Source organism: Carettochelys insculpta, chromosome 1, assembly GCF_033958435.1.
Source record: "Carettochelys insculpta isolate YL-2023 chromosome 1, ASM3395843v1, whole genome shotgun sequence".
Lineage (NCBI taxonomy): Eukaryota > Metazoa > Chordata > Testudines > Carettochelyidae > Carettochelys > Carettochelys insculpta.
The window spans coordinates 280,353,854-280,381,328 of NC_134137.1; the positions used below are offsets into that span (position 1 = coordinate 280,353,854).

General features: G+C 52.3%; 1 protein-coding gene across 3 annotated transcripts; it reads left to right on the top strand.

The window, feature by feature from the left end:
• Positions 1-27,260, top strand: MICALL1 (MICAL like 1). Of its 3 annotated transcripts, XM_075008849.1 has the most exons (17): positions 309-429; positions 7,352-7,569; positions 9,180-9,228; positions 12,386-12,527; positions 13,672-13,775; positions 14,744-14,880; positions 16,324-16,907; positions 17,468-17,531; positions 18,149-18,519; positions 18,789-19,267; positions 20,364-20,498; positions 22,234-22,360; positions 22,754-22,844; positions 23,691-23,764; positions 24,184-24,298; positions 24,697-24,743; positions 25,369-27,260. In XM_075008849.1, the coding sequence occupies exons 4-17, from the start codon at positions 12,443-12,445 to the stop codon at positions 25,482-25,484; spliced, it is 2,529 nt and encodes an 842-aa protein (XP_074864950.1). In that variant the 5' UTR covers positions 309-429; positions 7,352-7,569; positions 9,180-9,228; positions 12,386-12,442; the 3' UTR covers positions 25,485-27,260. The 3 variants fall into 3 exon arrangements, with proteins under 3 accessions (XP_074864941.1, XP_074864959.1, XP_074864950.1); XM_075008840.1 differs by lacking the exon at positions 7,352-7,569 and having other exon boundaries at positions 1-429; XM_075008858.1 differs by lacking the exon at positions 7,352-7,569 and having other exon boundaries at positions 1-429; positions 16,324-16,469.
• The last annotated feature ends 215 nt before the right edge of the window (positions 27,261-27,475 follow it).

Genomic DNA, 27,475 nt, shown 5'->3' on the forward strand with positions numbered 1-27,475 from the left:
GTGCCCAGGGCCAGCGGGACACAAGGCGCCGCGCGGGGAGGGGGGGCGGGTACCCCCAAGCGCTCGGGCCCTGCCCCAGCCCAAGCTGGGGCCCTCCCCGCGCGGCTCGGGCTGAGCGGGGCTGGGCGGAGGAGCGGCGGGAACAGGTCTGAGCGCAGCCCGGCGCGGGGAGGGAGCAGCGAGCCGCGGCCCCACCATCCCCGCCCCCGCGGGCGGAGCCCCCTGCCCTTCGGGGCCGCTGCCGCAACCCGCCCAGGCCTGGGCCGGCGAGCGCGGCTCCCCGATGTCGGGTCCCCGGGGCGCCTTGCAGGCCTGGTGCCGCCGCCAGTGCGAGGGCTACGCCGGCGTGGAGATCCGCGACCTCAGCAGCTCCTTCCGCGACGGCCTGGCCTTCTGCGCCATCCTGCACCGGCACCGGCCCGACCTGCTGTGAGTACCGCTCCGCCGCGGCCCCTGCTCCGGGGCCCGAGCCGCACCGGCGGAGGGAGGAGCAGGGCCACGGGGAACGCCCCGGGCTAATGGGGAGGCGGCCCGGGCCCCCCCCGGCTCCGTAGGGCAGAGGCACCAGGGCCCCAGCTCAGCCCAGGGCTGTGCGAAGGGAGCCGGGCGCCGGAAGGGCGAGGGCGGGCGCCTGGGATTGAGTGCAGGGACCCCTACCGCGCAGGCCGGGCCGCACAGGGCGCCTTCCAGCCCTGCGATTTAAGGGCAGAGCTGGGGCAGGGGGGTGGGGTGCCTGGAGACTGGCTCCTGGCGGGGGCGGGGGTTGTGGGAGCCCCTTTAAATCATGTCCTGGGCTAGAAGGGAATTTCTTTCCCGCTTACTGCATCTGCCCAGCCCCGTCCCTTGGAATTTAATAATAACAATGTTACCTGCGTCCGAGGTTTTGATCCGTGGAGCTGAAAACACTTTATCAACCTTATCAGTTAAGCTTCAGTCTCCCTCATTGCTCTTGTTCTACAGAGAGGGAAACTGAGGCACAGAGTATATGTGACTTGGCCACAGTATCCAGTCAGTGGCAGAGCTGGGAATAGAACCCAGAATTCTTGATTCCCAGTCCCCTGTGCTAATCAGAGGACAAGTCAGGCTATTATTTTAAATAAATAAATAAATACATAAAAGCGAGGCTCAGGGAAGGTGCCATAATCCCTGTCTCTGGAACTGTCACCATTAAATCCTAGAGGGTTGTCTAAGGCGTTTTTGCATTTATTTAAAAAATTCCCGGCATTGCCTCAGTCAATATGAGTCTTCTTTGCCAACAAGTTTTTAAATGCAGCGTCTGTGGACTAGGCACTGGAGAATATGATGTAGGAAACAACCCTGTATTAGGTGGACTAATGTAACCTAATCAGTGTGCTTCCTAGGTTACTGTGATTCAGTATATTTCAGTGGCAGAGGGTTGTGTTGTGATTCAGCTTCTTCCTGACCTAATTAAATGCTAGGAAGGAGGGTATATTGCTTCGGTGGGTGACTTTCTGATCTTGGCCTAGTGGGGATGCCAGGTGCAGGCTGAACTGGTATAATGCTGCACTGAATGACAAATTAATGAAGAGGACAGTGGAAAATAGCCCTTGGGGCATCCCACCGTGCTAATGGTTTGGAATGTAGTATGTTCAGTCTGTACTCCTTTTGCATGGGACTCTTGGGTATGTGGGGAGTGGGGGCGTGTGGATTGACAGGTTAATGAGAGGGACAGAGACAGCTGAGTTTGGGAACAGAGCTGCTGGACGGGGGGTGATGCTTTCCTTCTGGAGAAACCATATAACCAGATAGGCAGCTGAGATGATTCCCACTGCTTCCCCAAGCGGCATACTGTGGCCACCTCAGAAATCTGCCACCTGTCTGTTCCAGTCTTCAATGTGACCAATGAACTGGTGCTCTCCCCTTGCCCTGGGCACACATATTTCTTCTCATCGTAGGCAACTACTGAGATCTGACATATGGCTGCGCATGTTCCTTCCACAACCAAAGCATTTTTCTTACCACCCCAGCTGAGGCTGCATAGCACAATAGACTCCTGTTTTGTTTAGGTGCCATCTGGACGGCCTTCCGTCCCAACAGTGATTGGTACCCAATTAACAGGAGACACTGGTTTAATATTAATGTGGCTGAAAAGCTGCAATACCCATCCTATTACAGAACAGGCCCATGTAGGTAGGAGAAGGCACTGTCTGAGCAGGTGGTCTTTCTATATACCCTCCCTATTACCTGAGCATTTCAGGCATCACCTGTTCAATGCTCAGCAGACTACTAAAGAGACAAACTAAAATAGGGCTGAGCATCAGAGGGGTAGTTGTGTTAGTCTGTATCCACAAAAACAACAAGGAGGCCTGTGGCTCCTTAAAGACTAACAGATTGATTGGAGCATAAGCTTTCATGGGCAAAGGACCCCATCCTATGCATCTGAGAAAGTCGGATTTTGCCCACGAAAGCTTATGCTCCAGTAAATCTGTGTTTATAAGGTGCCACAGGGCCCAGCAGCAGTTTTACTTTTTCTGTTTTTGCATTTATCCCAGATATTGAGGGACTCAAAGGCAAACCAATGGGGCCAGCATGACAGTGGAATACTGTAGGGTTCTGGGTAAGCACCGATCAGACGTTCCATTCACTAAGTAGAATTACAGGTAACAAGCAGCCCTGTAGCACCTTAAAGATTAACAGATGTATTTATTAGCTAATGAGCTTTCATGGGTAAGACCTGAGGAAGTGGGATTTACCCACCAAAGCTCATTACCTAATAAATAAATTTGTTAGTATTTAAGGTGCTACACGTGTACACAGCGACTCTTCTGAGTCTATTAAGTGGCATTATCATTCCTTTAAGCAGCAGACATTACTCTTACTTATCAGCGGGTTCAAACCTGTTCCCTGGCAGATGTCCTAAGAGCATCCCCCTTAAGTGGAGTGAACAGTATTGTAGAGACAAACCTAGGGCCTTACAATGACATAGCATGTTAAGGAAGGATTTTTCAAGGGGTAGCAGAAGGGCATGCCATCTCATCTGATTTCAGCTACTTCAGCCTGTCCTGATTTAGACACTGAAGAATATGGAGCAATAAATTTCTCTGACATCAGAGGAAAAGCATCCCCCCTGTTCTTCTAAATTGTGTTTTAAAAGCACTTCCAATAATCTTAGTAATAGGATCTGGCTGATAACTGTGGCTAGCATTCTATTACTGTTGCATGGGTTTCCAGTGTGATGGGCCATTCCAGCTGCTTTGAGACAACCAGATGGCTGCTTGTGCTGATGGCAGTGGTAGGAACCCCAAAGACCCCGTAGTTTTTGATACACAAGCATTCATATGCTCTCATGTACCAGCTCATCAGGTGTGAAGCTGCATATGCCCGCGGCAGCTGTGCGGAGCTGGATGGCCGTGTAATAATGCGAACCCAGCCCTCTGCTTCATAGGGTTACTCTTCCTTCTCAAGGCCTCAGTTTGTGCCTATCCTTTATCTATGTATTTATTATGTGTAAAGCCCCCAGTCCCCCTGTTATCTCTGGATGTTCATGCTGTGTGATATTTCAGCCCAAAACAGCTGCTGTGGCTACAGGTGAGAGTTACTTGTATAGGTAAGTTCTTGGGTATGAAGGGGAAGCTGTTTGAGAAGAGGATGGAGACCATAGCCTGTCTCTTGCCCCTGTTGAAATTAAAGCTGTTCCCACTCTTGCTGCAGGTTTGGACTCTCCTCTACCCACTCAAGCTGGCTCCATTAAGTTGAAATTTCACAGGTGGGATCTTAATGCTGGACATGGGAACACTATCCTGGAAAGCTTCAGGCAAATGGGACCAGGCTTTGGGAAGCAAAGAGAGTCTAAAAAAAAGCAGTGAGAGCTGCAAGTGCTCAGCAAATCTAGAATCTGCCCCAGAGTAGCTCAAGCTGGGCACCTAAATCAGTAGCCACTATTAAAAATATGAACCTAAGCAACTTGCTCCTTTGATACTGTGGTCTGTGTGGTTAGGCACAGGAGTGGCAATCTTCAGATATGGGTTCTAATCCTGGTCTTGACTCCCACTGGCTCTGCGACCTTAGAGAGGTCACTCAGTTTCTCTGTGCCTGTTTTCCCATCTGTAAAATGGACAACAAAGGTTAATCGCCTGGCAGAGAGGTGGACTGAGATTCTGGAGATGTGGGTTCGCTGTGTGGCTTTCCCACAGACTGCCAGTGTGACCTTGGCACATAACTTCCCACCCCCAAATGTAAGACTGGAATAATATATCCAGGCCTACTTCACAGGAGGCTGGGGGTATGAAGTAACTGATGCTTGGATTATGCTTTGAAAATATAAAGCACGATCTCAGTATTTTGTAGGTTCCCCTTGCAGCTCTCATGAGGCAAGAAGCAGCTGTGCACCTGGGAGAATGAACAAATCCCTTCCTCTGCCCTTGTAGTGCTGCCTTGCACAGAGCCTGTAGGAGGAGGCTTTCTGGGTTTGGACACCAAAAGAATAGGGCAGTGTCTGGCCATGGCCTTTTCAGTGGAGTTAGACAGAAGCGGATACATACTGAAAGTGAGAGGAGAAGGAGTGAAGCACCATAGCAACGTCAGACATACTGAATCCACCTTGAATCATTGCTTCAAATCCCAGCAGGGTCAGCTCCACCATTCCTCTCTGAGGCTATGTCTACACTAAAGCCACGTCTGCATGAGCCGGCTACTTCGAAATAGCCGCACCAACTTCAAAATAGTGCCCGCCACGTCTACACGTGGCGAGCACTATTTCGAAGTTGAAATTGACGTAAGGTGGTGAGATGTTGAACTCGCTATCCTCATGAGAACATGGCAATAGCGCCCTACTTCGACGTTGAACGTCGAAGTCAGGCACATGTAGATGAGCCGCGTCCTGCAACATCGAAATAGCGGGGTCCGCCATGGCGGCCATCAGCTGAGGGGTTGAGAGATGCTCTCTCTCCAGCCCCTGCGGGGCTCTATGGTCGCCGCGTGCAGCAGCCCTTAGCCCAGGGCTTCTGGCTGCTGCTGCTGCAGCTGGGGATCTATGCTGCATGCACAGGGTCTGCAACCAGTTGTCAGCTCTGTGGATCTTGTGCTGTTTAGTGCAAGTGTGTTTGGGAGGGGCCCTTTAAGGGAGCGGCTTGCTGTTGAGTCCGCCCTGTGACCCTGTCTGCAGCTGTTCCTGGCACCCTTATTTTGATGTGGGCCGCTTTGGTGTGTAGACGCTCCCCTGCAGCGCCTACTTCAATGTAGTGCTGCCCAACGTCGACGGCACAAGCCCTGGAGGACGTGTAGACGCTATTCATTGAAATAGCTTATTTCGATTTCGCTACATCGAAATAAGCTATTTCGATGTAGCATCCCGGTGTAGACGTAGCTTAAGTAAAGTAAGTCGACTGCAGATACACAATTCCAGCTACAGCAATGGCAGAACTAGAATCGACTTATCTGCGCACAGCTTACTTGGCCGTACTGAACAAGGTCGGTGGGAGACGTTCTCCTGGCTACGCATCTTGCCAGTACAGGGGTCGACTGTGACCCCTGAGAGGTCAGTTTTGCGCATCCCTACCAGACATGCAAAATCGAATCTCTGAAGATCGAGTCTGAGCGGGTCAACCTTCCCAGCTAGTGTAGACCTAGCTTGAGAGAAGTAGATTTCTCTTCAGTTTGCCATGTGGATTTGTCAGGTGGGTTTTACAAGCTGAAGTCCCCCCTCTATGGGCGGACATGAAAGAGCCTGCAACATATTTTGGCAAAATATCGGAGTTTGCTGTCATGTTTGCTGTTCAGAATGTTCCCTGCCTCCCAGTATTTTGTGGGCTTGATGGCTGCTGCCCTAAACCACCGAGGCCCCTACTGCTGCCGTAGCTACATAATTGGCAGAGCACTTTGGGATGAAAGATGTTCTCTGCATGGAAATTATGACTGCAGATATATTCTGCTTTGTTGGGACTTGCTGAATCAGAGCAATCATTCTGCTGGGAAGTCTTCCAGGAAACAGATTTACTAATGAGGACTGGTAATGCAAATGCTTCACTAGGACAGTGTTCCCATGAATCACATATTATGGGACCAGTATAGGCTGATGTCAAAGTAGTGATCTGTTTTTAGCCAGGTGCCAGATGCTTGTGAAATTCTGAATTCTGGTATTTTGGTCCAGGAATTGCCAAATAAAAATAAAAGGGTGTGTTTTCCAGGGGGGGAGCTTACTGAGCCGTACCATCCAAATGTGCTGCAAGGCCCCACTCCGCTCCTTCTTAGTTACTCCTCCCTGAGTGCTGTTCTGTGCCCCAAGGAGCAGAACTTGGGTTCCTCAGAGCTGGATGCCATGTGGTAGAGCAGTAAAAGGAGGAGTGCGATGGGCAATATGAGGAAACGTACCCACTGTTTGTGTGTGTGCTACGTTTCTCAGCCTGTAGATCTGAGGCAAGAGACCAAGTGAACGTAGTGGTGGAGGAATTTATTCTCTGGTGCGGAGCTAGTCTACAGAAACTAAGCCACTCTGCACTGGATAGGGATATATGGAAGGAAATAGCGAGAGAGGCATCAGACACCAATGGGCGCCGAGCCCACGGTTATTGATGATGATGATGATGAATTTATTCTCTGTAATCGACCCCTCCCACCCTGCCTTCCCCGCAAAGAACCAGTATCTTTGCACTCCCAGTCACTTGGTGACACTCATCATTGTCTTCTTTCTACATGCACCTCTCACCCTCCTACGCAGAACAGGCCTGTCTGAATAAAGTGGTTTGGGTTGGCAGGCAAGATTAGGGCAAGGGGGAAGATTATGTTATCTGGTTTGGCGTGCACCTCATTGGCCAGTGTGATGGTTGCTACGAACCCCCCCAAAACCAGTGCTCAGTTTCCAACCCAAAAGCCAGGAAATTCAAAGGATGGTGGTTATCTTTAGAGGGAGATGCAGAGTTAACAGCCTCCAGTGAGTCTTCACTCTGGTTTCGTATAGTTTCTTTTGTGTTGCTCTGCTTAAAAAACAAAACAAAACAAAACAAAAACAAAAACAGAGCTAATGGAAATCCCAGGCCAAAAAAACCTTTTAGTTTGAGTTCTGATTGTAAATATTTACAGGGAAAACACCTGAATGCACTCTTGTTGCGAAACACAGGCAGCTCTGAGTAAGTAAATCCAAAGTTAAGGTTAAAGTAGACAGAAAAAAATTCCAGACAAGGAAACAGAGTTAAGATGCATCAAATAACCTTAACTCAGCCCTTGCAATCACACATACTTCCATTACATGGTACAAGGCTCAGCATACAGATGCGTTCACATCCCTCACCAGAATCTAGCCTCCACGGGTCTTTGGTGAGGGAACAAATGTTTTTCCTCTGAGCAGAGGAATGGTATCCTTGCTGCATCAGAGGCTGACCACCGCTTATTTCAGTCTCTGTCACAGATTTCCTGTGCAACCTTGTGAAAGTCTATGATGGATTTTCTTCCACCTTTCCTCAAGCTAAGGAGTCCTTCATTCTGGGAGCAGTCTTACTGCCTGTCTTTATACTAGGCTTGTTTGGAAAGCTAAACTGGGAGCAGAAACAGCGAGGCCATTTTGCTCAGGGTAGACACAACGAATAAGACTCCTGCTGGGTTCAAATACTAAATGTAAGTAAGAGTGACCTTTCATTTCTGGGCTTGTCCCCTCCTCTGTAAAATGACCTCACAGGTATGATGTACTGCTGAGTTCATTGGTTAGTATAGAATGCTGGGGTCATTTGCTGGACTGGACTGTAACAAGCACAACATGATGCTGCTATTATGCTTCAAACTCACACAACAAACATCTCCAGCTCCTGTCCTGGGTTTCCCTCGCACCCGGTACTGGAAGTCTGACAACCGTGTAACCCTTTCCTCTCCACGCTGATTGGGCCTCCGCTGGCACAAGATATTGGAAACTTTTGCAGATCGGCTTTATGTATGTTCCACTGGATATGATTTTAGTTGTCTGCAGCTGTGTGTAAAATCATGGGATCATAGAATACTAGAACTGGAAGGGACCTCAAGAGGTCATCAAGTCCGGTCCCCTGCCCTTACGGCAGGACTAAACACCATCTATATCATCCTGTTAGATGTCTATCTAACCTGCTCTTAAATATATTCAATGAATGATGGAGATTCTACAACCATCCGAGGCAATTTTTTCCAGTGCTTAACCACCTTGACAGGATTTTTTTCCCTAATGTCCAGCCTAAATCTTTCTTGCTGTAATTTTAAACCACCGCTTGTCCTATTATCAGAGGCCAAGGAGAATAATTTTTTCCCTCCTCCTTGCTATCGTATTCCCTCTCATCCTTCTCCCTTCCAAACTAAAGAGGTTATGCCAGATTATGGTATAATTCATGTAGCTGAAGTTGCATAATTTAGGTTGACAGCCCACAGCAGTGTGGATAAGATGCCAAATGCCAGATTATGTTGGGGTTTAAAGGGTTCCCAAATGCCTAACTTCCAGCCTGTAGCATTTCATCTAGCTGCAGTAGTATATTTGATGGAATGGCTACCTCAGGGGGGGTATTAGAGTGTTGGGGAGATGAGGGCAGAGTTGGAGTCTGGGCACTTTTTTCTGTAGTTCTCCTTGTTTGGGGTGTGTTTTATGTGTAATCTTAAATCTTCTACTTTGGGCACATCTCCACTGCAGGCTGGCTCAAGGGGCAGTGATCGATCCAGTAGGAGTTGATTTATTGCATCTAGTATAGATGAGAGAAATCAGCTGCTAAGCCCTATCCCATCAACTCCAGTACACCACCTGAACCAGAAGGGAAAACGGAGTCAAGGGCAGAGCATCAGTTGTCAGTGGACTGGGGTGAAGACAGCGTAGCAAGCAGACCTAAATACATCGACTTCTACTATGTTACTCCTGTAGCTGAAGTTGCATAACTTAGGTTGACTGGCCACAGTGGTATGGAGAAGGCCTCTGTCACAGTCACGTTTCAATACTGGTCGGCACCTTTAGGTACTATTGAAATATAGACGATGATGTTAAAGTCTGAATTTCCTGGCTTTTCAGCCCTTTTGTTATTTTAAATGGCAAAATTCTTTTATGGCCTCTCCCTGTTTGCAGTCTGAAACCTCCTGGAAGGACGTCTTGCTTTGTCTGAGTTCTGCTTTTTGTTACTGAAATGCCCTTGTAATATTGGCTGCTGAGTGAACCTGTTTGTGGTGTCTTGTGGAACCATTTCTCCCCTTGCTCATATCGCCCCTCTGCTTTCTTGTTCCAGAGATTTCGATTCGCTCTCCAAGGACAATGTCTACGAGAACAATCAGCTGGTGAGTCCCTGTGACTCCCTCTGCTGAGGGAAAGGGAATCTCGGATGTGGGAAATTACGTGGTAGAGTTTGCAGCATAGGCGTAATGTACACTTGAGGGCTGGGGGATGTGGGGGCGGTCATATGTACAGGGCTAGACAAACCTATATGCCCTGGATAAGAACAAAGCTTATCTGTATGAGCGAGAGGACCTGATGTGTATGTTTCCACACCTTATAATCTTGTGTTAAAGAAAACAAGCTTCTACTTCATGTCCTTGCCAAGATTACTGTCTGACTGGGAAATGGCTGAACCAGTACGTAATCTTCATGACAGCTCCATTGCTTCTGCTGTTCTGAGCTTTGTCAAACTGCTGAAGAATGAAGCTAGGGAGAGTCTGGTTAGTTTCACAACTCTTGTTCTCAACCTCATGGGCAGCAGTGCAGCTGTCTAAATTCATGTCAGTTTCACGGTGCTCCTTGGAAAAGCTATCATCTGCAGTAAGCAGGCGTTGGCGTTATTGGCAGGGAAGGAGGGCCCAAAAAGCAGAGGCTGTGAACAGGTTAGAAAATTAAGTGGCGTGGGTTGATTTACAGTAGCAGAGCCCTTCCTCCACAGCAATCAGGAAGCTCTGGGGAAGAATGAAGAGAGAAAGCTCCTGTCTCTCAGGAGCTAAAGGTATGGCAGAGCAGGAGATTCGTATTTATCAGCCACTAGCCAGAGGCTGACATGAGAGATGGAGTCCCTGGGCATGGTCTAGGGCAGGAGCCAGCAATCTATCCAAAGTAGAGTGCTGAAACATGACCTTTTGACCTCTGTGTACAGTCTGAGCGCTGGTGATACTTTTTAAAGCTACTAATAGTCCTACTTACAACAGCTCCATTAATAAATACATTAAGAGGCAGAGCTTCACCCTTTAGGTTGTCAGTTGGTAGCATTCGTTGGTCTTCTAAGCCACAGGCGTTGAGCAAGCTCCTGGCTGCATGGGGGAGGAGGGACACAACTAGGCTCTTGCCTTGCGTGCTGATTGGAATTGGCTCGCGTGCCGATCCTGGCACCCATGCTGGGGGTTGCTGACGCCTGTCTAGGCACAGCACCCTGGTTGCAGTAACAAGCACCTTCATCCTTCCCAGCAGCCGGTTGCAAGAGGACTGGGCTTCTCACCAGGGTATTGTTGGTGATGGACTTTCACGTCTTTACGAGTAAACATCTGGTAGACGTTTTCAAGTTTTGTCTGATGGGATGGAGAGCAAATGTGCTAGTCACACACAAACCACAACCGAAGGGGCCCCCACAAACCATAAATGAAGCAGCCCGTAGCAAAGCAAGATGCTTGAGGAAGGAGTGGTTCCTGGGGATTGGTGGTCCAGAGGGCAGTATGATCCTAAGGAGAGGGCATGCCTGAGGCCGACACTGTTTCTGGGGAAGTGGTGGTCCCTGAAGGGGTGTGGCTCCCAGGGAAGCCATGGGGGGAGGGATAGCTCAGTGGCTTAAGCATTGGCCTCCTAAATCCAGGGTTGTGAGCTCAATCCTTGAGGAGGCTGTTTAGGAATTGGGGCAAATAGATGTCAGGGGTGGTGCTTGGTCCTGCCAAGAGGGCAGGGGACTGGACTAGATGACCTCCCAAGGTCCCTGCCAGTTCTAGGGGATGTGTATCTCCAATTATAAATTTTAGGTGTGGCTGTGGGAGAAGCCATGATTCCAGGAATGGCCTCTGTGGAACAGGACTGGATTTGATGTCCTGGGGATGATACTGCTTCAATGAAGCAGTGTTCCTGCACTGCCTTTCTGCCTAGCCCCATCACCTCCAGCAAGCCCCACTGTTTGGTGCTAACTGAGGTGGGAGACCTAGGCTTATTTGTTCCCCTTTGACCTTAAGGCAAGTGGTGGAATTTGCTTGGCTCTCATTGTGGCTAGGAGTGCGAACAGTAATCTAATGAGAGTGGAGCAGACAGATTGTCTGAGAATATCCAACCTGAGGGAGAGCAGGAAAGACAAGGAGCTGAGGAATGTAACATCACCAGGGCTCATGTAAGGCATCGGTTCAAAAGAAAGCGAGTCAGAGGAATAGATGGGGCTCCCCGGGGTTCCCCAAAATAATCACACACTCCCACCCAAAGGGAGATGAGCTACAGCATTTGAGGTTCATTCAGTCTGACAGCTCCCCGCACACCCTGCTCTCTCAGTGAGACCTAGTCCTCTGCGTCTTCCCCAGACATTGTGTTTAGCCCCTTAGCTCTTCTGCTCTCTGGTCCTGCCTGTGGAGTATTCGTCTCAGGGTTTGTTTTGCCAAGGGTGATGGAGACACTTGAGTGGCAAAGGAGCAGCCCTATCTCCGGGCAAAGGTGGACCAGGTCAGCTACAGACATCTGGGCCGGCTTGCCGGAGAAGCAACAGCAAGGGCAGATGTTAAACTGCAGTGAAAGCAACACATCCCTGTGCTGAGCAAGCTTTGGTGGTACCACAGAACCCATGTCCTGTGCACTGTGCCTCATTATTCTTGGTGGGCAGATGTCCTGTTCGACCAGAAGCAGCCCGTGTGAATTTATCTGTCTATCTAGGTACTTTATCTGCCCCGCTTCCTTCCCAGCAATTTGTGAGCACCCTACGAACAGTAAGGGATAGACTCCCATAGCAGTGCAGTGATGCAAGTCCATATTTTGCAGAGAGGGAGCTGAGGCACAGAAGTTGGGGTGCTTGCCACAAGTCAGACAGTCTCAGATGGGGCCATGAATTGAACCCACTCCCCACCTCCAGCACCTTAACCCCAAGACGATTCTTCTTCTCTGGAGATGAGGTGGGGATCTTGCTACGGGCCTTGTGGGACGAGTAGCTGAAAACACCGTCCCATGTAGTATCACTGGGCTGCATCATTGCTGGAGTGATCTCTGGAGACCGAACTCCTGGTCTTCTCCCCCTCAGGCCGTAACTGTGAGGAGAGAGAGGCAACAGGGAAGAACAAGCACACTGGGTGATGTGGCCTAGGAGATAGGAGGGGGAGGGGTGATGGTGTGGAGGTTGCTGAGAACACGAGCACCTCCGTTACCAAGCATCCCTGCTCTGTGTTTCCTCCGGTGTGCCAGCTTTTCACCAGCGCCGGGCTCCCAGCTTCCTTGGGTCTCTGTTTTCCAGTGTGCTTCTGTTTGAATGCCTGTCCTCCCTCTCTGGGCTTCCCACAGGCCTTTGAGTTGGCAGAGCAGGAGCTGGGGATCCCTGCCCTGCTGGATCCCAATGACATGGTCTCCATGAGGGTCCCTGATTGCCTCAGCATCATGACCTACGTGTCTCAGTATTACAACCATTTCACCAACCCCAGCCAAGGTGAGTGCTACCTCCCGTCCTTCCAGCTTCCGCCCTGCCCCTTCTCTGGCACGATGGGAACTCAGCCATGCTCGTGAAGTCACTTTCTGGGGCAGCTTCCTCTGTTCCTCTCCACTTGGTTGTGAGTTCATCACAGCTTCCTGTTTCCAGTCCAGCACTTCCTTTTTTCCCTCTGGAATGACCCGCTGCAGGAAGTGACGGGCAGCGTGATGGGGGCGGGCGGGGGGAGGGGGGCATGATTTGGCCTCACTGAGTTAGCAGAAAGTGCTCCTGAGTAAGCACTGTTGACACAGCGCAGTCACAGTGGGGAGGGCAGGCAGGTCTCCTGTCTGAAAGTGGTGGGGAGAGAGCACCCGGATCTTCCCTTGTTTCCCTCTGGACGTTGCAGCGGCAGGTGCTGCTGTACTGGAGGGTGCCCTGGTTGGTGCCTGGCTCTTCCTGGTCCCATGTGAAGAGTGGCTCAGGGGCGTGGAGTGATAAGACGCATAGTGCAACTTGCCCCATACAGCCTCTTTCCTGAAGGGAGCTGGGTTTCCCACTACTCTCCCCTGGCTCCGCTCCCCTGATTTTACCCCCCAGCTTACAGCCCATTCCAGCTTACAATAAACCACCTCCTGTATCTCACACGCACCAGCCGTTCCCAAGAGAGACCCCACGTCTGAGCTGAGGGCTTCGCTCAAGTGTTGGTGAATGTCAGCGCTGGCTGTGATGGGGGTCTTGTATCCTGCAATCTGCATTCAGGAGTGCAAGGGCTAGGGGGCTTGGATACTTAGCACTTACTCACTGCTTTGCATGCTGTAAGCATTATTCAGCTGATATCAGAACACTTTTAGAGGTACCTAAGTGGTATCCCCATTTTACAGATGGGGGAACTGAGGCACTGAAGCGGTGAACGATTTGCCCAGGGCCACAGAGGGGAGTCGTTAGAGCTAGGGTCAGAATTCAGGGCTTCTCAGTGGTCAGCCTTGTGGCTAGCCCATTAGCCCACACCTGTCCCTCTTTCCTAGAATAGTTACCGTGGTGTGAAAGGTGGTGAGGTCCCACCCTGGCTCGCAAGGCCAGATGATTTTCCTCCACCATGTGCTTTGCCTGAATCCTCTGCTTCTGTCGGGGGGCTGATTTCCCTTTTACTCTCTCCCTCCAGCCCGAGTCCCTCCTCCCGGGAGACACCCGGCTGCTGCCTCGTCACCCCCTGTGCCAGCTCACAAGAAGCCCCTGCCTACAGTGGAGACCCCCCCAGCACCACAGGTATCTCATCCAGAGCAGCAAAGCTAACCCCGCTTTTCAGCTTTCTGCACACTGTGTTCACACTGAGGGAGCTTGTGGCACAATGGGAGGAACCCGGACGGACAGACACAGGCTGCTGCATTCCCTGGGACATGAGTGTTCGAGAGTGTGTGCTGGTGGTGTGTGCTTTGCTTTGTGGTGGGTTCCACTGGGAGAAGGGTCCAGCTGGAGGAATTCTCTGTCCTCGAGGTCATGGGAATGAAATGCTGCACACCATCTGCCTCATTCAGTGAAGGACGGGAGGAGAGTGCAGGGCGCAATGTGAGGGATCTCTGAGAAGCCAAAGGCTCCTGTGTAACTAACCCCCTGCTGATGGGAGGGTAATACCAAGGGCCCTCATCTCTGGGGTTTATGCAGTAAGGGCACAGTCACTGGGATGGGTATGGGCCAGGAATTCCCTTCCCTTCCCCTCTCTGCCTCAGGATTCAACAACAGGCAGGGATGTCTCTTCCCTGGGACAGACCAGGGTTATGGCTGGAGCCTCTGGATTGGGTAGGGGTTAGACAGGTTTCTTTCACCTCTTCCCCCTCCTGGATCTGGTAATGGTTAGGGAGGGGGAGGAAGATGTCTGATCTGTGCTTTGTCGGGGATCAAGGAATCTTCCTGAGGGTTGGCTTGGGGGATTGGGACAGCCCTTTCTCTGGGATTGATGGGGGTGGTTAGGCTGCACCCTGAATATGGGGGAATGAGGTAATTGCTGTTTCTTTATATTGTCCTGTTCTTCTGTGTGGGGTTATACCGATGTTCAGCTGCTGATCTCTCTTCTTGGACTGCAGCTGTGCCTGTGGTCCCTGTCAGGATCGGGGCCCCGTTGTGCTGAGCGCTGTCCAGACACTCAATAAAACACAGTCCATGCTCCGAAGAGCTTCCATTTGACATATGCTGTTTCACTGATCACTGCCCCTCCGTCTGCTCTCTCCTTGTGTCAGGATGACGGTGCCGAAGGCCTGGCGGAGCGATCCCAGCGCACCACCCTCAGCAGCACCTGCGCAGCCTGCCACCAGCACGTCCACCTGGTTCAGCGCTACCTGGCTGAGGGCAAACTCTACCACCGCCAGTGCTTCAGGTAAACCACGCCCAGGCCTAGCACAACCCCCACCTCGCCCTTTAGCACTGCAGACAAACTGCGTCACTGCCCGGCTTCAGGCAGACCACCCCCAGGCCCAAATGAACCCCTCCCTGCCTGAGTTGACCTGCAGCCACAGCCAAGTATTACCCCGAGGTAGATGCTGTCTGTGTGTATGAGTGTGAGAACATTGACACTACGTTATTGGACCAGACCGCCAGCTGCAGGTGCCTGCCTGCAACTGTGACTAATGACAGGCGTGTTTATAGGAGGGCGAAATAAGGTCTGATACCTGCCTCTGCGCAATATGGACGACGGTAGGAAGAGGATTTATACTGTTGCCATCTGATGCCCTGGAGACTGAGGATTGAAACCTTGGAAACTTTACCCTACGTGTTGTATCTGCAAATGTTCTATTTAGCAACTGCTTGTTCCTTTTGAATGCTTTGCCTCAGTAATATCCTGCAGCAGTGAGTTCCATGGGTTAATCAAGGTACAAATAGCCCCTTTTGTCCATGTTCAAACACTGCATCCTCCTCAGCCTGGGGCTCATTTCTGTAGATTTCAGAGTAGACAATGGTAAATCAGATGCCGCTACAAGAGCTCTGAGTGCCCTGACTCTTAATAAGTCTCACAGCTACCAGCTGCACTGAAACAAACGGGAATCAACCAGCTCAGCTCTTGCGGGAGGAAGTGCTTGAGAGGGCTTTTCTGCGCCTCTCTCATTGCACTTAGCTGTGCTGTGGTGTACGTACATCTCACCTGCACAGGGCTAACGCCCTCACTATTGACTCATGTTGCAGTAATGCCCAGAGAGCTCTAACATGTATGAGACAGGCCCTGCCCTGAAAAGCTTATAAAGGCTGAACCTCTCTTGTCTGGCGCTGTCAGGACTTGACTGGTGCCAGACGAGAGAATTTGCCAGACTACACAAGGTCAGTATTGTCTGGCACATTACCAACACTTCCACTGCTGACTGGGCTTTGAGCAGACATTTAAGGGTAACTTACAGCTAAGTAACAGCACAGAACTCTGAGAGTCAGCACTGGTGGCTGGAAAGAAACTTTATGGGACCACGAGAAACTTGGCCACACCATGATAAGCGGACATCTGGCTAACTAAAATCATGCTGGATTATGGATGTTGCTGGATGAGAGTGTTCCGGATTAGAGAGGTTGAACCTGTAGTCCAAATAGATATGGCAAAGGGTGACAGAAAGGCGGGGTTATTATCCCTATTTTATAGACAAGGGCCGCAGACAAAGAGGGCTTAAGTGTCTTGCCCAGGGAGAATGCAGTTGAGTTGGGACTCAGGAAACGGGTTCAGTTCCCAGTCTAGTGCACTAACCATATGGCCGTTCTTCCTCTGCCAGCCTTTTAGATCCCCTCCCCCATGGAAGGTCCTTCCCCCCCGGCTCTCAGACCGTTTGTGTGTCTCTGGCAGGTGTAAGGAATGTTCCAGCACACTGCTCCCTGGATCCTACAAGCCTGGACCAGAGTCGGGCACTTTCGTGTGCACCCAGCATCGGGGCAAGCGGGGCCTGAGTGGGAGGATGGAGGGCAGGCCCAACACTGACCTGGAGCTCGCAGGCAAGAGAACTGAGGCTGGTGCAGCCACTGTGGGTGAGGATGTACCCCCCTCGGAGATGGACTCGGGGAAAGAGGACAGTGTTCCTGTGTCCCTGGCAATCGCATCAGAAAGCCACCCACCAGGAGAGAAGGAGAAGGGCCACGCACCCGCTGGAGCGCAGACAGCAGCATCCCCTGTCTGCGCAGAGAATGAAATGCCCGGCTCTGAGCCTTGCCCGCAGACTCCACCCAGGCCTCCTCTCCCCAGCAAACCGCCAGTGCCCAGCCAGGACAAGGCCAGCCCGCTGGACGGCCGGCCCAAGGATGCTCGTCCCACCCCTGCCCCAAGGAGGAGCACAGATGCAGCAGCCCCATCCCTACCAAGCTCGCACCCCGTCCCTCGGCCTCGATCCACTGCGCAGAGTGAGGCCTCTGAGCCAGGGCCTGGCGTGGTGAATGGTGAGATGGTGCAAGGACGGTGTGTGCGCTGGTTCCCATTTCTCCATTGCTGTGTGGCTTATGCTCAGCAAAGCCAATATCCCTGCCAAGGCTCGGGGTGCCCTTATCCAGCGCCCCTCAACGGACGCCCCCAGATCGTTGAACCTTGGTCTTCGCCACTGAGCCTCAGTCTGCCAGGAGGAGCAGAGCAGCGTGAATGGGTCTGGTGCCCTAGTGCTATGCTGTATTGGGGCCTGACAGTGCATAAAAAGGGGTCACTCACCCTCCGGGGGAGCCCAACAGCCCTTCTCCCCAGACTGCAGGAGGTGGGGCATGAGAGCGGCTGCGGGTGGGGGACTTCTGGTGAACAAGATCACCCAGATTGGCGTCTGGCCTGTGCGTTGGGGCTGATGCCCCTGTGCCCAGGGGGCAAAGGCTGTTGCTGCGGGATCAGTGGGGAGCACAAGAAGCCAGAAAGTCCCAGAGAAAGTCCAGGAAGTCCAGAGAGCTTTTTGTCTGCTTCCTAACAGCCTTTTGCTTTTGTGACCATGTGTCTTGTATTTTTCCCACTGCCTCTCTAGGTAGCGTACCTGAGCCCAGCCTCCCAGTCCCCAAACCAAGGGGGAGACCCACCTCTACAGATCGGTAGGTCCACTGGTTTGCCCCAAAAGCATGTAGGGGATTATGGGTGTGCTTACCTCAGGAACTCCCCTTCCAGTCCCACCCCATCCTGACTGATTAGCTGGCAGCTGGGGGAGGAGGGGAGGCCTCCTGAGATCCCAGTTCTGTCTCAAGGAGCGGCTAGAGCAATACTTCCCAGGCACTTTCCTCAGCCCCCACAGTTCCCTTTGGGCATTTTTGAGGGAGGCAAAAATCCTAGACCACTGCCCTTTGCCTCCTCTTTGCCCTGGCACCATGACCCTGACCCCAGCCTGGTGTGGAGGGAAGACCTTGGCTGGAGAACATCCTAGGCCTCACTCACCCACCAGTGGTGGCTCCTGCCCCATGGGGCTGGGCCCAGCTCCCCACCCCAGGTGTTATGATTTGGGGCCTGGGGTTGCAGCGTTTCCCTTTCATGACAAGGGCAGCTGGGCCGAAGCTGAGTGGTGCTGACACCACAGGCAGGTTGCAATGCCTGGAGTGGGGATCTAGCCCCAGCCCTGTAGGACAGGAGCTGCTGCTGTAGGATGAATGTGGAGCAGCTTTGCCCTCCAGCCCCGCTTCCCTTTCCCCCCTATGACCCCACAATTCTCTTCAACTAGGGTGGGAGCTGCGGCGAGACCAAAGGACCCTCCATGGATTGTGTTGGTCCAGGCAGAGCCCAAGAGGAAGCCAGCTCCTCCCCCTCCAGGCAGTGGCCGGGACACCCCAACCAGGACTTTGGAGGAGGAGGAGGATGAGGGGAAAGTGAGGGAAAGGGAGAGCACAGCCAACAGCAGCGAGTCCAAACTCTACAACCCCTTTGAGGAGGAGGAGGAAGAGGAGGCGGGTGCAACACCAAAGAGCACACCAAAGCAGGAGCACAGCGAGAGCACCACAAAACCCTCCCATCCCTGGTACGGCATTACCCCCACCAGCAGCCCCAAGACAAAGAAGCGGCCGGCTCCGCGAGCCCCCAGCGCCTCCCCTCGAGGTGAGTCCCTCCCGCCCCCTCCTCTGCCCAGCCATCCTGCACAAAATTCCCACCTCTCTCCCCCTGGACACCGGGGGAGGCAGCCCCGGCACTTTCACCTCTCCAACAGGCAGCTCACGTCCTAATGACAGCGCCTGCTGGCCTGAGCTCTGTGCTAACACACCCTGCCTCCTACCCAGCCTCCCCGAGTGAGGTCTGAGGCGTCTCATCTCTAGCTGGGCGTGGTGGCGGCCTCCGGTTCCTGTCTGACTCCTCTCTTTCCTTTGTAGTTCACCACCCCATCTCCAGGCTGTCACACTCAGAGCCATCCTCCTCCACCCCATCGCCTGCCCTCAGCTTAGAAAGCATCAATTCCGAGTGTTCTGCAAAGGCTGCTGGTGACCTGGATGAGGCTTCAGTGCCCAAGAGCTCCTCTGAACCCACAGTCCACGTGCCGGCCGTGTCCAAGACCTGCTGTGCAGACACGCCGCTCATCAGCATCTCCTCCTGTGACAGCCCCGCAGCTCCAGCCAGCCTGTCCACCAACTCCTCCTCCTCTTCCTCCAGTGAGCTGGCCAGTTCCAGTGGGGAGGCGCAGCAGGGAGCTCAACAGCCCAGCAAGAGCGTCTCAGGCAGCACTTTAAAGACCAGCCCCAGCAGACTGCCCCCCAAGCCTCCAGCCGGTGCTAGTCCCACCCCCATCCTATTGGCTTCAGACATGGGTGAAGGAAGCCCCACGAATTCCCCATCACCCAAGCCACAGCTCAAGGTGGGTTGGTGCACATCTCCTGATCCCTCCTTTTCTCCTAGCCCTCATCACAACACTCACTTTCCGCCCCCGTGGAGCTCTGGATGCGGTGCCGTAACCCTGACAATAGACCTCTGGCCAAGAGCTGCTTGCTGTGTTTCCGCTGCTCCACCTTGAGACACCTCCGCACTGTAGCTGAGGGTCATGCAACCAGCACTCTGCTAGCATGCAGTGACGTCCGTCCACCACGCAGCAGCTCTGCCACCACCGAGTGCTGAGATTCTCTTGTGGCTTTCAGTAGTAATGTGCTGCTCGCCACCCATTGCGAAGTGTCACCACCAAGAGCCAGGTATAGCAGAGCCAGAGCTAAAATTCTAAATGGTAATCATGCTCTTATTCACCCTGCTGCCTGATACAAATCACAACAAACGAATACGTGGCTCAAAGCAAAGTAGCTTTTCATACGGTTTTGTGGTTAAGCTGTGGAACTCACTGCCACATGACATGACTGAAGCAAATAACATAGCGTGATAGGGAAAAAAGGATTTAGATAGTGATATAGATAAGAATAGTATCTGCAGTTATACTGGCTAGGATAAAATAGCCAGGGCTATGAATTCTTATGCCTCAGGCAGCTTGCTAATCACTGGCTAGTCAGGAAGACACCCCCTGCCCGGATGCAATGAGATGCATTCTGGGGCTTTTTACCTCCCACGGCTGTCTGCTGTTGCAGACAGGGTACCAGAGTGTCCCGAGGGCTGTCTACACTCATAAATATTGTAGCCACAGTTCCCCACCTCCAGCAGTGGAAGCCAGAGTGGACTTGGTGGTGTAGAAGGCCTTGGGTTCTTACAGCGCTCTGGTGTTTGGGCCAAGCTCTGGGACTGCGCTGCTGGGGAATTACAGCTGCAAAGTTTGCTCATGTAGACAAAGGCTGGGTGGACCAACCATCTGTTCCACCATGGCAGAAGCAGGAATAGTGGCTTATGTGGACCATTGTGCTGCTCCAGTATGGCAGTTCCTAGGAGTGGGTGTTTACTGAGTGGTCGTGCCCTGCCTGGGACTTGTTCCCTTGTTCTTTTCTGGGCACCAAACTATCTCCTTGGTTTTTCCCCAGTCTTCATGCAAAGAGAATCCTTTCAACCGGAAGTCGTCACCTGTTGCCTCCCCCTCTGTGCAGAAACCCCCCAAAGGATCCAAACCAGCACGCCCCCCTGCACCAGGACACGGCTTCCCACTGATCAAACGCAAGGTAAAGGGGCCAGGGGCATGGAGGTGCAAATATCCACTCCACAATGTCTGGTAGAACTGCAGCTGTGCTTGCTGAACGCTGGTTTGCTTCTCTAGCGTCTAGCCCAGTGGTTCCCAAACTTTTTGGCATCATGCCCCCCGTTTGATTTTTGAGAAACCCTCCTGCCCCCCTCACCTCTTCTTTACCATCATCCAACCAACCTTCAACAAAACATTCAATTTGTAATTTGAAATAAACACAAAAGCTTGATATCAAAATGTTATTTCAAATTAGAAACAAGCACAAATAATTTTTCTTGGCCCCTTGTGGTTGCCTGGTGCAGCCCCAGCTGGCTGGGTGCCTGAGCCCTGTGCCAGCCTCCAGAGCTGCCCGCGCCACCCGCCGTCCTGCCTGAGACCTGTGCTGACAGAGTCACCTGCCTGAGCTCCATGCTGCCAGGGCCTGCCACCCACTCGCCTGCCAGCTGCCAGGGCCAGCCGGCCACCTGCCTGCCGGCCACCCGAGCCCCATGCTGCCAGGACCAGCCACCCACCACAGCCATGGGCCAGCTGCCTGAGCCGCCCACCCAAGCCCCATGCTACCAGGGCCGGCCACCCACCTGCAATCCCAACCTGCCCGAGCCCCATGCTGCCGGGGCCAGCCACCCGCCCACCAGACCGATCCGCCCAAGCCCCACACTGCTGGGGCCAGCCACTCAAGCCCTGCTCTGCTGGGGCCAGCTGCCCGAGCCCTGCAAACCCAGCGAACTGCCCACCCAAGCCCCTTCATTGCCCTCCCCCAAAGCCAGGCACCCCCAGCCCCTCATCTAACCTTATCCTCCTTCTCCTCCCCCGCAACCCACACTCACTCTCATTTGCTGAAGGCAGCCAGCACTACGTGGGTCTTTTCTGGCTGCCTGCTTTTTATAGAATGACAGGGGCTGAGAGCCAGAAGCAAAGGCCGGATCTTTCCTCAGGTGGGGGGACTGATGGGGAGGGGTGAGTCGCCTCGCACCACCCCCCCGGAATTTTCTCATGCCCCCCAGGGGGGCATGTCCCCCAGTTTGGGAAACCATAGTCTAGCCTGGTGCCCTGCTCTTGCAGTGGGCAGCCGGGGGCTGGCTGGTGAGGGGTCTGGGAATGAGGGGAGAGCCCCTTGTGTGCACACACTCCCTAGAGGCTCGTCAGAGGAGCGTGCATTGACTTGTGTCACTAGGGACTCCCTTTGGGATCTGCAGGTTGGCCAGGCGGCCAAGAATCAGCCACCTGAGGCCTGAATTTGACTCCCACTCTCTTCTCCCTGCCACTTGGGGCATGAATGGTCCCTCCAGACTCTGCCCCAAGGCTTGTCCTCATTCACCACATAGCACAGCAGTTGCCAGACCTGAGAAGAGAGCTGTCTGAGCAGTGGGGTATGCTGAAGGAGGGGGGCAAAGGGGATCTGCATCGTCCCGTAGGATAACCAGGGGTCAGTCTGAGCTATAGATGGAGAGAGAGTGCATTGCATAGTCTGTCCGCCATGGAGCAAGGGTGTTTCCTCCAGGCTGTGTATCATTTCTTCTGAGGCTGTGTTGTTCTGGTGGCAGAGCGCTGATCATCCCATTGCTTTCCCTCCTCCGTGGGGAGTGCTGGTCTCCCCTGCTCTTTCATGGCCCGGCGGGACTGCGTTGGTTCCCCTGCCAGGGTGCTGGAGCTGATGGGCTCAGGGAAAGAAACCACCCCCGGCAGTGGGTGTTCTTGCTTGTGTGGTTTGGTAGGTCCAGGCGGACCAGTATGTCCCGGTGGAGGATATTTATGGAGAGATGGACGCCATTGAACACCAGCTGGACGAGCTGGAGCACCGAGGGGTGGAACTGGAGGAGAAACTCCGCAGCGTTGAGAATGGTAACGTGGTTTGTGCCAACTGTGAGGGCGAGTGTGGGTGGCAGGGAGGGGAAGAGACACCGCGTCAGAGAGAATAGGGAATTTTAATCTGTAAGGGCTGCACTACCCCCGTTACGGGTGTGGGGGCGGGGCCGGGCCTGCGGAAGGAGCAGTAAGAACATGGTCTCTGTTGAAGGTTATGGTGGGGGAAGGGTGAGGCCAGGCCACTGGCTTGGGCTCTGAGGGAAATGGATCAGAACTACCACTTCCCTGTAGGAGGCTGAGACCTGTTTGATTTGGATGAGGTCAGGCGGATTATAAATGAGTCTCTCCCTCCCTGGTCCTGGTCTGTTGTGTGGTGTGGGCAGAAGGCTCTGGGGCGTGTCTCTGAGCTCTCTTTGGTTTGACTGGCAGAGAGCCGTGAGGACAGCCTGCTGGTGGACTGGTTCAGACTCATTCATGAGAAACACATGCTGGTGCGCCGTGAGTCTGAGCTCATCTACATGTGAGTAGGGGGAATGCACTGAAATGCCACTTCCAAAGATGGGGCTGATGGAAGAGCCTCTGTAGTTGCACCTGAGATGCTTCACCGTGGTAGGCGTCCTAGCCTGTGGGTGGGGCTAGCAATCTATGAAGACATGGGCTTTTTGTCTAGGGGTACTTAGCCCTTATCCCAATGCTTAGACTGCAAGACCTACGGGCTTTCCCATAGGCAGCGCTCCCCCAGCCTTCCTCCTGGAAGAGGCTGTGAGGCTATATCTATACTAGAGGGTTTAGTTGACAAAACCTGAGGAACACCCACGTTCCCAAGGTGTTCTGTCGACAGTAAATCAGCAGCATGCAGCACTTTGGTCGACAGCTGTACGCCACTCCCCATGAGGCAGAATGGAAAGAGGTCGACAGAGGTCGACAGAAAGCCAGACTGCACTTTCCAGGGTGGGGTCTAAGACACCAGGCAGCCCTGTCTGCTGTGCTTCTGGTTGGCCGTTTTGTTCCTGCAGTCCGTTTGGCAGTTTGACCATGATCTGTCGACCGGAAGTTTTGTCGGAAGGTATCTTCCAAGAAAAACATCTGTCAACAAATCCCTGTAATCTTGACATAGCCTGAGTGCCCTGCAGTCCCCACTTCTACATCAGGCTTTACTAGATGAGGCTGGGGCTAGCACTGCTGGGAATATGGCCAAAGTGTGCGCCTTTTCACTGCTAATCTCCTGGTGGGTATGGCTAAGGTCACAGTTGTTACTTTCAAACCTGACCCTCATGGAGATGGCTTCCTAGAAAGGACACCTGATTTCTGGAGGGACCTCTCAAAGCCTTGCAGTGCGTTTGTGATGGTGCTTCTTTCCTTGCAGTTTTAAGCAGCAGAACTTGGAGCAGCGTCAGGCTGATGTGGAGTATGAACTGCGGTGCCTTCTCAATAAACCTGGTAAATTGCTTAGTCCTGGTGAAATACCACCGTGAGCAAGTTTTCTATCTCCCCTTCACTCCCCAGTGCTATTATACCTTCAGTCACTGCTGGTCCCTGGGCCAAAGAGATTAGATGGGACTTGCCTTTGATGGATATTAACGCTCCTCCTTAACTGGTTGCAGGATGACAATTGAGTAACATGAGACAGTTCCTCCCCAGCTCCAATTCCTGAGCATGCTGTCTAGAATGTATTCCCAGCTCCCCTATGGAGTGGCCACCATTCCAACCTGGCATGGAGGTGCAGAGAGCCATCTGCAAGGCTCAGGACAGGAATCATACCTAGGTCTCTTGTATGGCACTGTGGACCCCTGAACCTGGGGATCCTTGTCAATGGGAAATGTAATCATTTAACTCTCTGTATTTTCTGGGGTGGGTAGCTAAGGACTGGACTGATGACGACCGAGAGCGGGATAAGGTGCTGATGCAGGAGCTGGTCACCATTATTGAACAACGTAATGCCATTGTCAACTGCCTGGATGAGGACCGGCAAAGGTAAAACTCCAGAAAGGGGAGATCTGGCCAAAACACAGCTGCTTCTACTCCCTGTCTGGGAGATGCAGTGGAGAAGATGGTGCAGGCCACGTGTATAGGGTGAACATGTACCATGTAGCAGAACCCTACTGCCACTGTTCCTGCCAGACTTCCCCGAGGATCCCCCAGACCTTGTGGCTGGGAATCAATGCTGTTGACCTGTGGGGAGGGGTGTGTGTCTGGATATTTGCTAGTCCTGGTCTGTACAGATGGAGAACATGTTGTAACTGTAGCAAGGGATTGTGGGATCCCAGTGCCCATTCCAGTCACAGGCAGCATGGAGCACTTCTCTCTCAGGGATCTTGTGGCTCTTGTCCTCTGAGTGGAATCTCTCAACAGCTTCTCTCTGTTTCTTTCAGAGAGGAAGAGGAGGATAAACTGTTGGAAGCCATGATTAAAAGGAAAGGTAAGAAGTTATATAGGAGAGGAGCCACGTTCCAATACTGGTGGACTCTAGAGTCCTGGCTCTTCTCTTATGCTGTCAAAGGGAATTTGTGTGTGTGTGTGCGCGTCCATCCCCTCTGTATCCGTCTCTCCTGGGATTTATTCTGTCATATACAGGTTCTTATATCACACCCGCCACCATCTTTCACAAATGCCTTATGCCAGCTGACTAGTTCTGTTGCGTTTTCTCTCTCTTCTCCTCTGTCCCCAGAGAGGTGTGTGCACAGAAGAGTGTTTCAGAATGTATAGGGGATGTTCACATCATATTGCTCTATGTTAGAGAAGGTGGGTCAAAAAATGTGCTTTGCCTTGGAGGAGAAGGTTGTGAGGTTTGTGATGAACGTTAATTCCTATGGGAGTTGGTTCTGCAGTGTGGGAAAGCTCTGTCTCCAGTGTCTGACCAGAGTGACCAGCAGTGAACGTGTGTGTTTGTTCAGCCACTGCTGATTCTCTCAGGTGTTGGCATTGTGTAGGTGAGCCTCCATCTGCAGGTATCACGCATGCGGAGGAATATGTCTGTTGAGTGCATACATCACACATGGGCTCTGTCCTTCAGAAAATAATTTCACCCTGCAATTCCCTTGCAGAATTTCACAAGGACTCGGAAGGCAAGAAGAAAGGAAAGTTCAAGCCCATGAAGGTGCTGAAGTTGCTTGGCAATAAACATGAATCAAAGAGCAAGTCACCCAAGGAGAAAAGCTAGAGCAGGAGAAAGGCAGAAGCGAGGATGGATGCACTGCTGTTTGACTGCACCAGCCCTCCCTGTGGCTGGCTGGGCACCTGCCACTGGAGCTTCTGCCTCCCACTGTGCCCCTCCAGCTGTGCTGCTTCTCTTCCACCCCCACATGCCATCACTGACTTCCCCCAGAGGAACTCTTTGCAACCACGGACGTGGAGCTGCCCCACAAAGAGGAGCCGTGGCGAGTCTGATCAACCATACTCCCGTTCTACAGCTGTGGGGAGCCTGGTCAGCGGAGAAAAGCTCCTATCCACAAGCCTCGGGGAGCAGGTGAAATAGCTTTAGGAGACGTTATCCAGTTGTGTTTGTTATTAACTCACCAGTAAGTAAAGGATTTTGGTGTTTTGGGAAACTTGCACTAACTACCCCATCCCTCACTCTAACTGTGATTAGTCACATGTGCCTCGTACCCTCTGCCTTGGGGGACTGGACACAGCTGTCCCTCCCCAACCTTCAACTCTTTCCCTTGCAGTTTGAATTCCCATTCCTAACTTTTAGAAAAAGACTTGGAGGTTTATAAGCAGGGTTATTTTACTGGCATTAAAATCATATTAAAAAACTAAGTGAGAGTTAAAAGAACCCCAAAATTTTCCATGCCTTGAGTTCCTAACAACAAAAAAAAGTAACTGCTGTGCTGTTTATGGAGAGATTCCCCTACCCCTGAGGACACATGCTCCATGATCTTCAGGGCTGGGTGGGAATGAAGACAGGACCAGAAGGAACAGCTAAAGAAGAGGGATTCTGGTGAGTCCAATTGGATATATCCCTCTCTGCTGCTGCTACGTACACCCACTCTGAGGCTGTTTTGGTGAGGACGGGAAGGGAGGAACAGTCTTTTTCCAGATGGAAAAGCGTGCTAGACTTTATTCAGTGCCAGCAAGGTTGTCCTGCTGCCTTGCTTGCTAGTGCTGCCCTCTGCCAGCCTGGGGAGTGGGAATCTCAGCTGGCCCTTCTCCTGCTTTATCATATTTATATTTTTAAAGAGTGCAAAGGGGGGTTTGGGGTTTTCTATAGCTTTGTTATTGGATGGATTCAACCCCGCCCAGCCATTTAAACCGTTGTTTTACTTGTTGTGTGCGTGCATTGGGGGACGGGGAGAGCATTTTTCCCTTCTTCCTCTCTTTTTTCTGCCTTCTCCAAGGTCAGGAGCTATTTATTGAGCCGTTTCATTGGTCTGAGTTAGACACTGAGTTTTGCAGATGTTGTTGGCCAGCTGTTTGTCTTGCCTTCTTGTTAGCAGAGTAACCAGCCCAGAGGAAACTGCTGCATTCTTTTTATAAAAATATGGAGGGTTTGATCCACACCACTCTTGCTTCCAGCAGTGCCTTGGACCCTTGCTGGAGTATATTTGTAGAAAGGGATCCCTGTTTACAAAATGAGTGAGGGAGCCGAGTTCATTATCTTGCTCTCGAGTGCCACCAGTACTGGTTGGGGAAGAGGACTCAGCCTTTAGTTGTGGAGGGCCCCATCCCACTCTTGCAACCTCCAATTTACTAATCCAGCAGCAATATCCAGCTTTCCATGGTCCTCTCCCCTCCCCAGGGATTCCATAGCAAAGCAATGCATTGGGCCTTGCATCTTGCGGACGAGCCACTGTCAAAGGCCATTAAGATTGCTGCAATCTGACACCCCAAGTCCTCCTCCCTTCGGTATTTTGATTTGTAAACTGTTACACTGTACTAACTCTGGGACTGCCATTCATCTGAACAAAATAAAAACAGTGGAGTGAAAAAAATCTACTGCACCCTGTGTTACTTATCCTTACCTGTGCTAGAGTCACCTTAGGGACTTGACTAGCTCAGCTGGCAGCCCCTATGCCTTTTAATCTCCAGGTTAGGGGGTTGAGCCTGGTGTTGGGTATTCATAGAGGACTAGGGGAGTACTGCTGACAGAGTTCAGCCTCTAAACCTAAGAAAAGACTGAGATTGAGGATTCTGGGATCTTCCCAGTAGGCA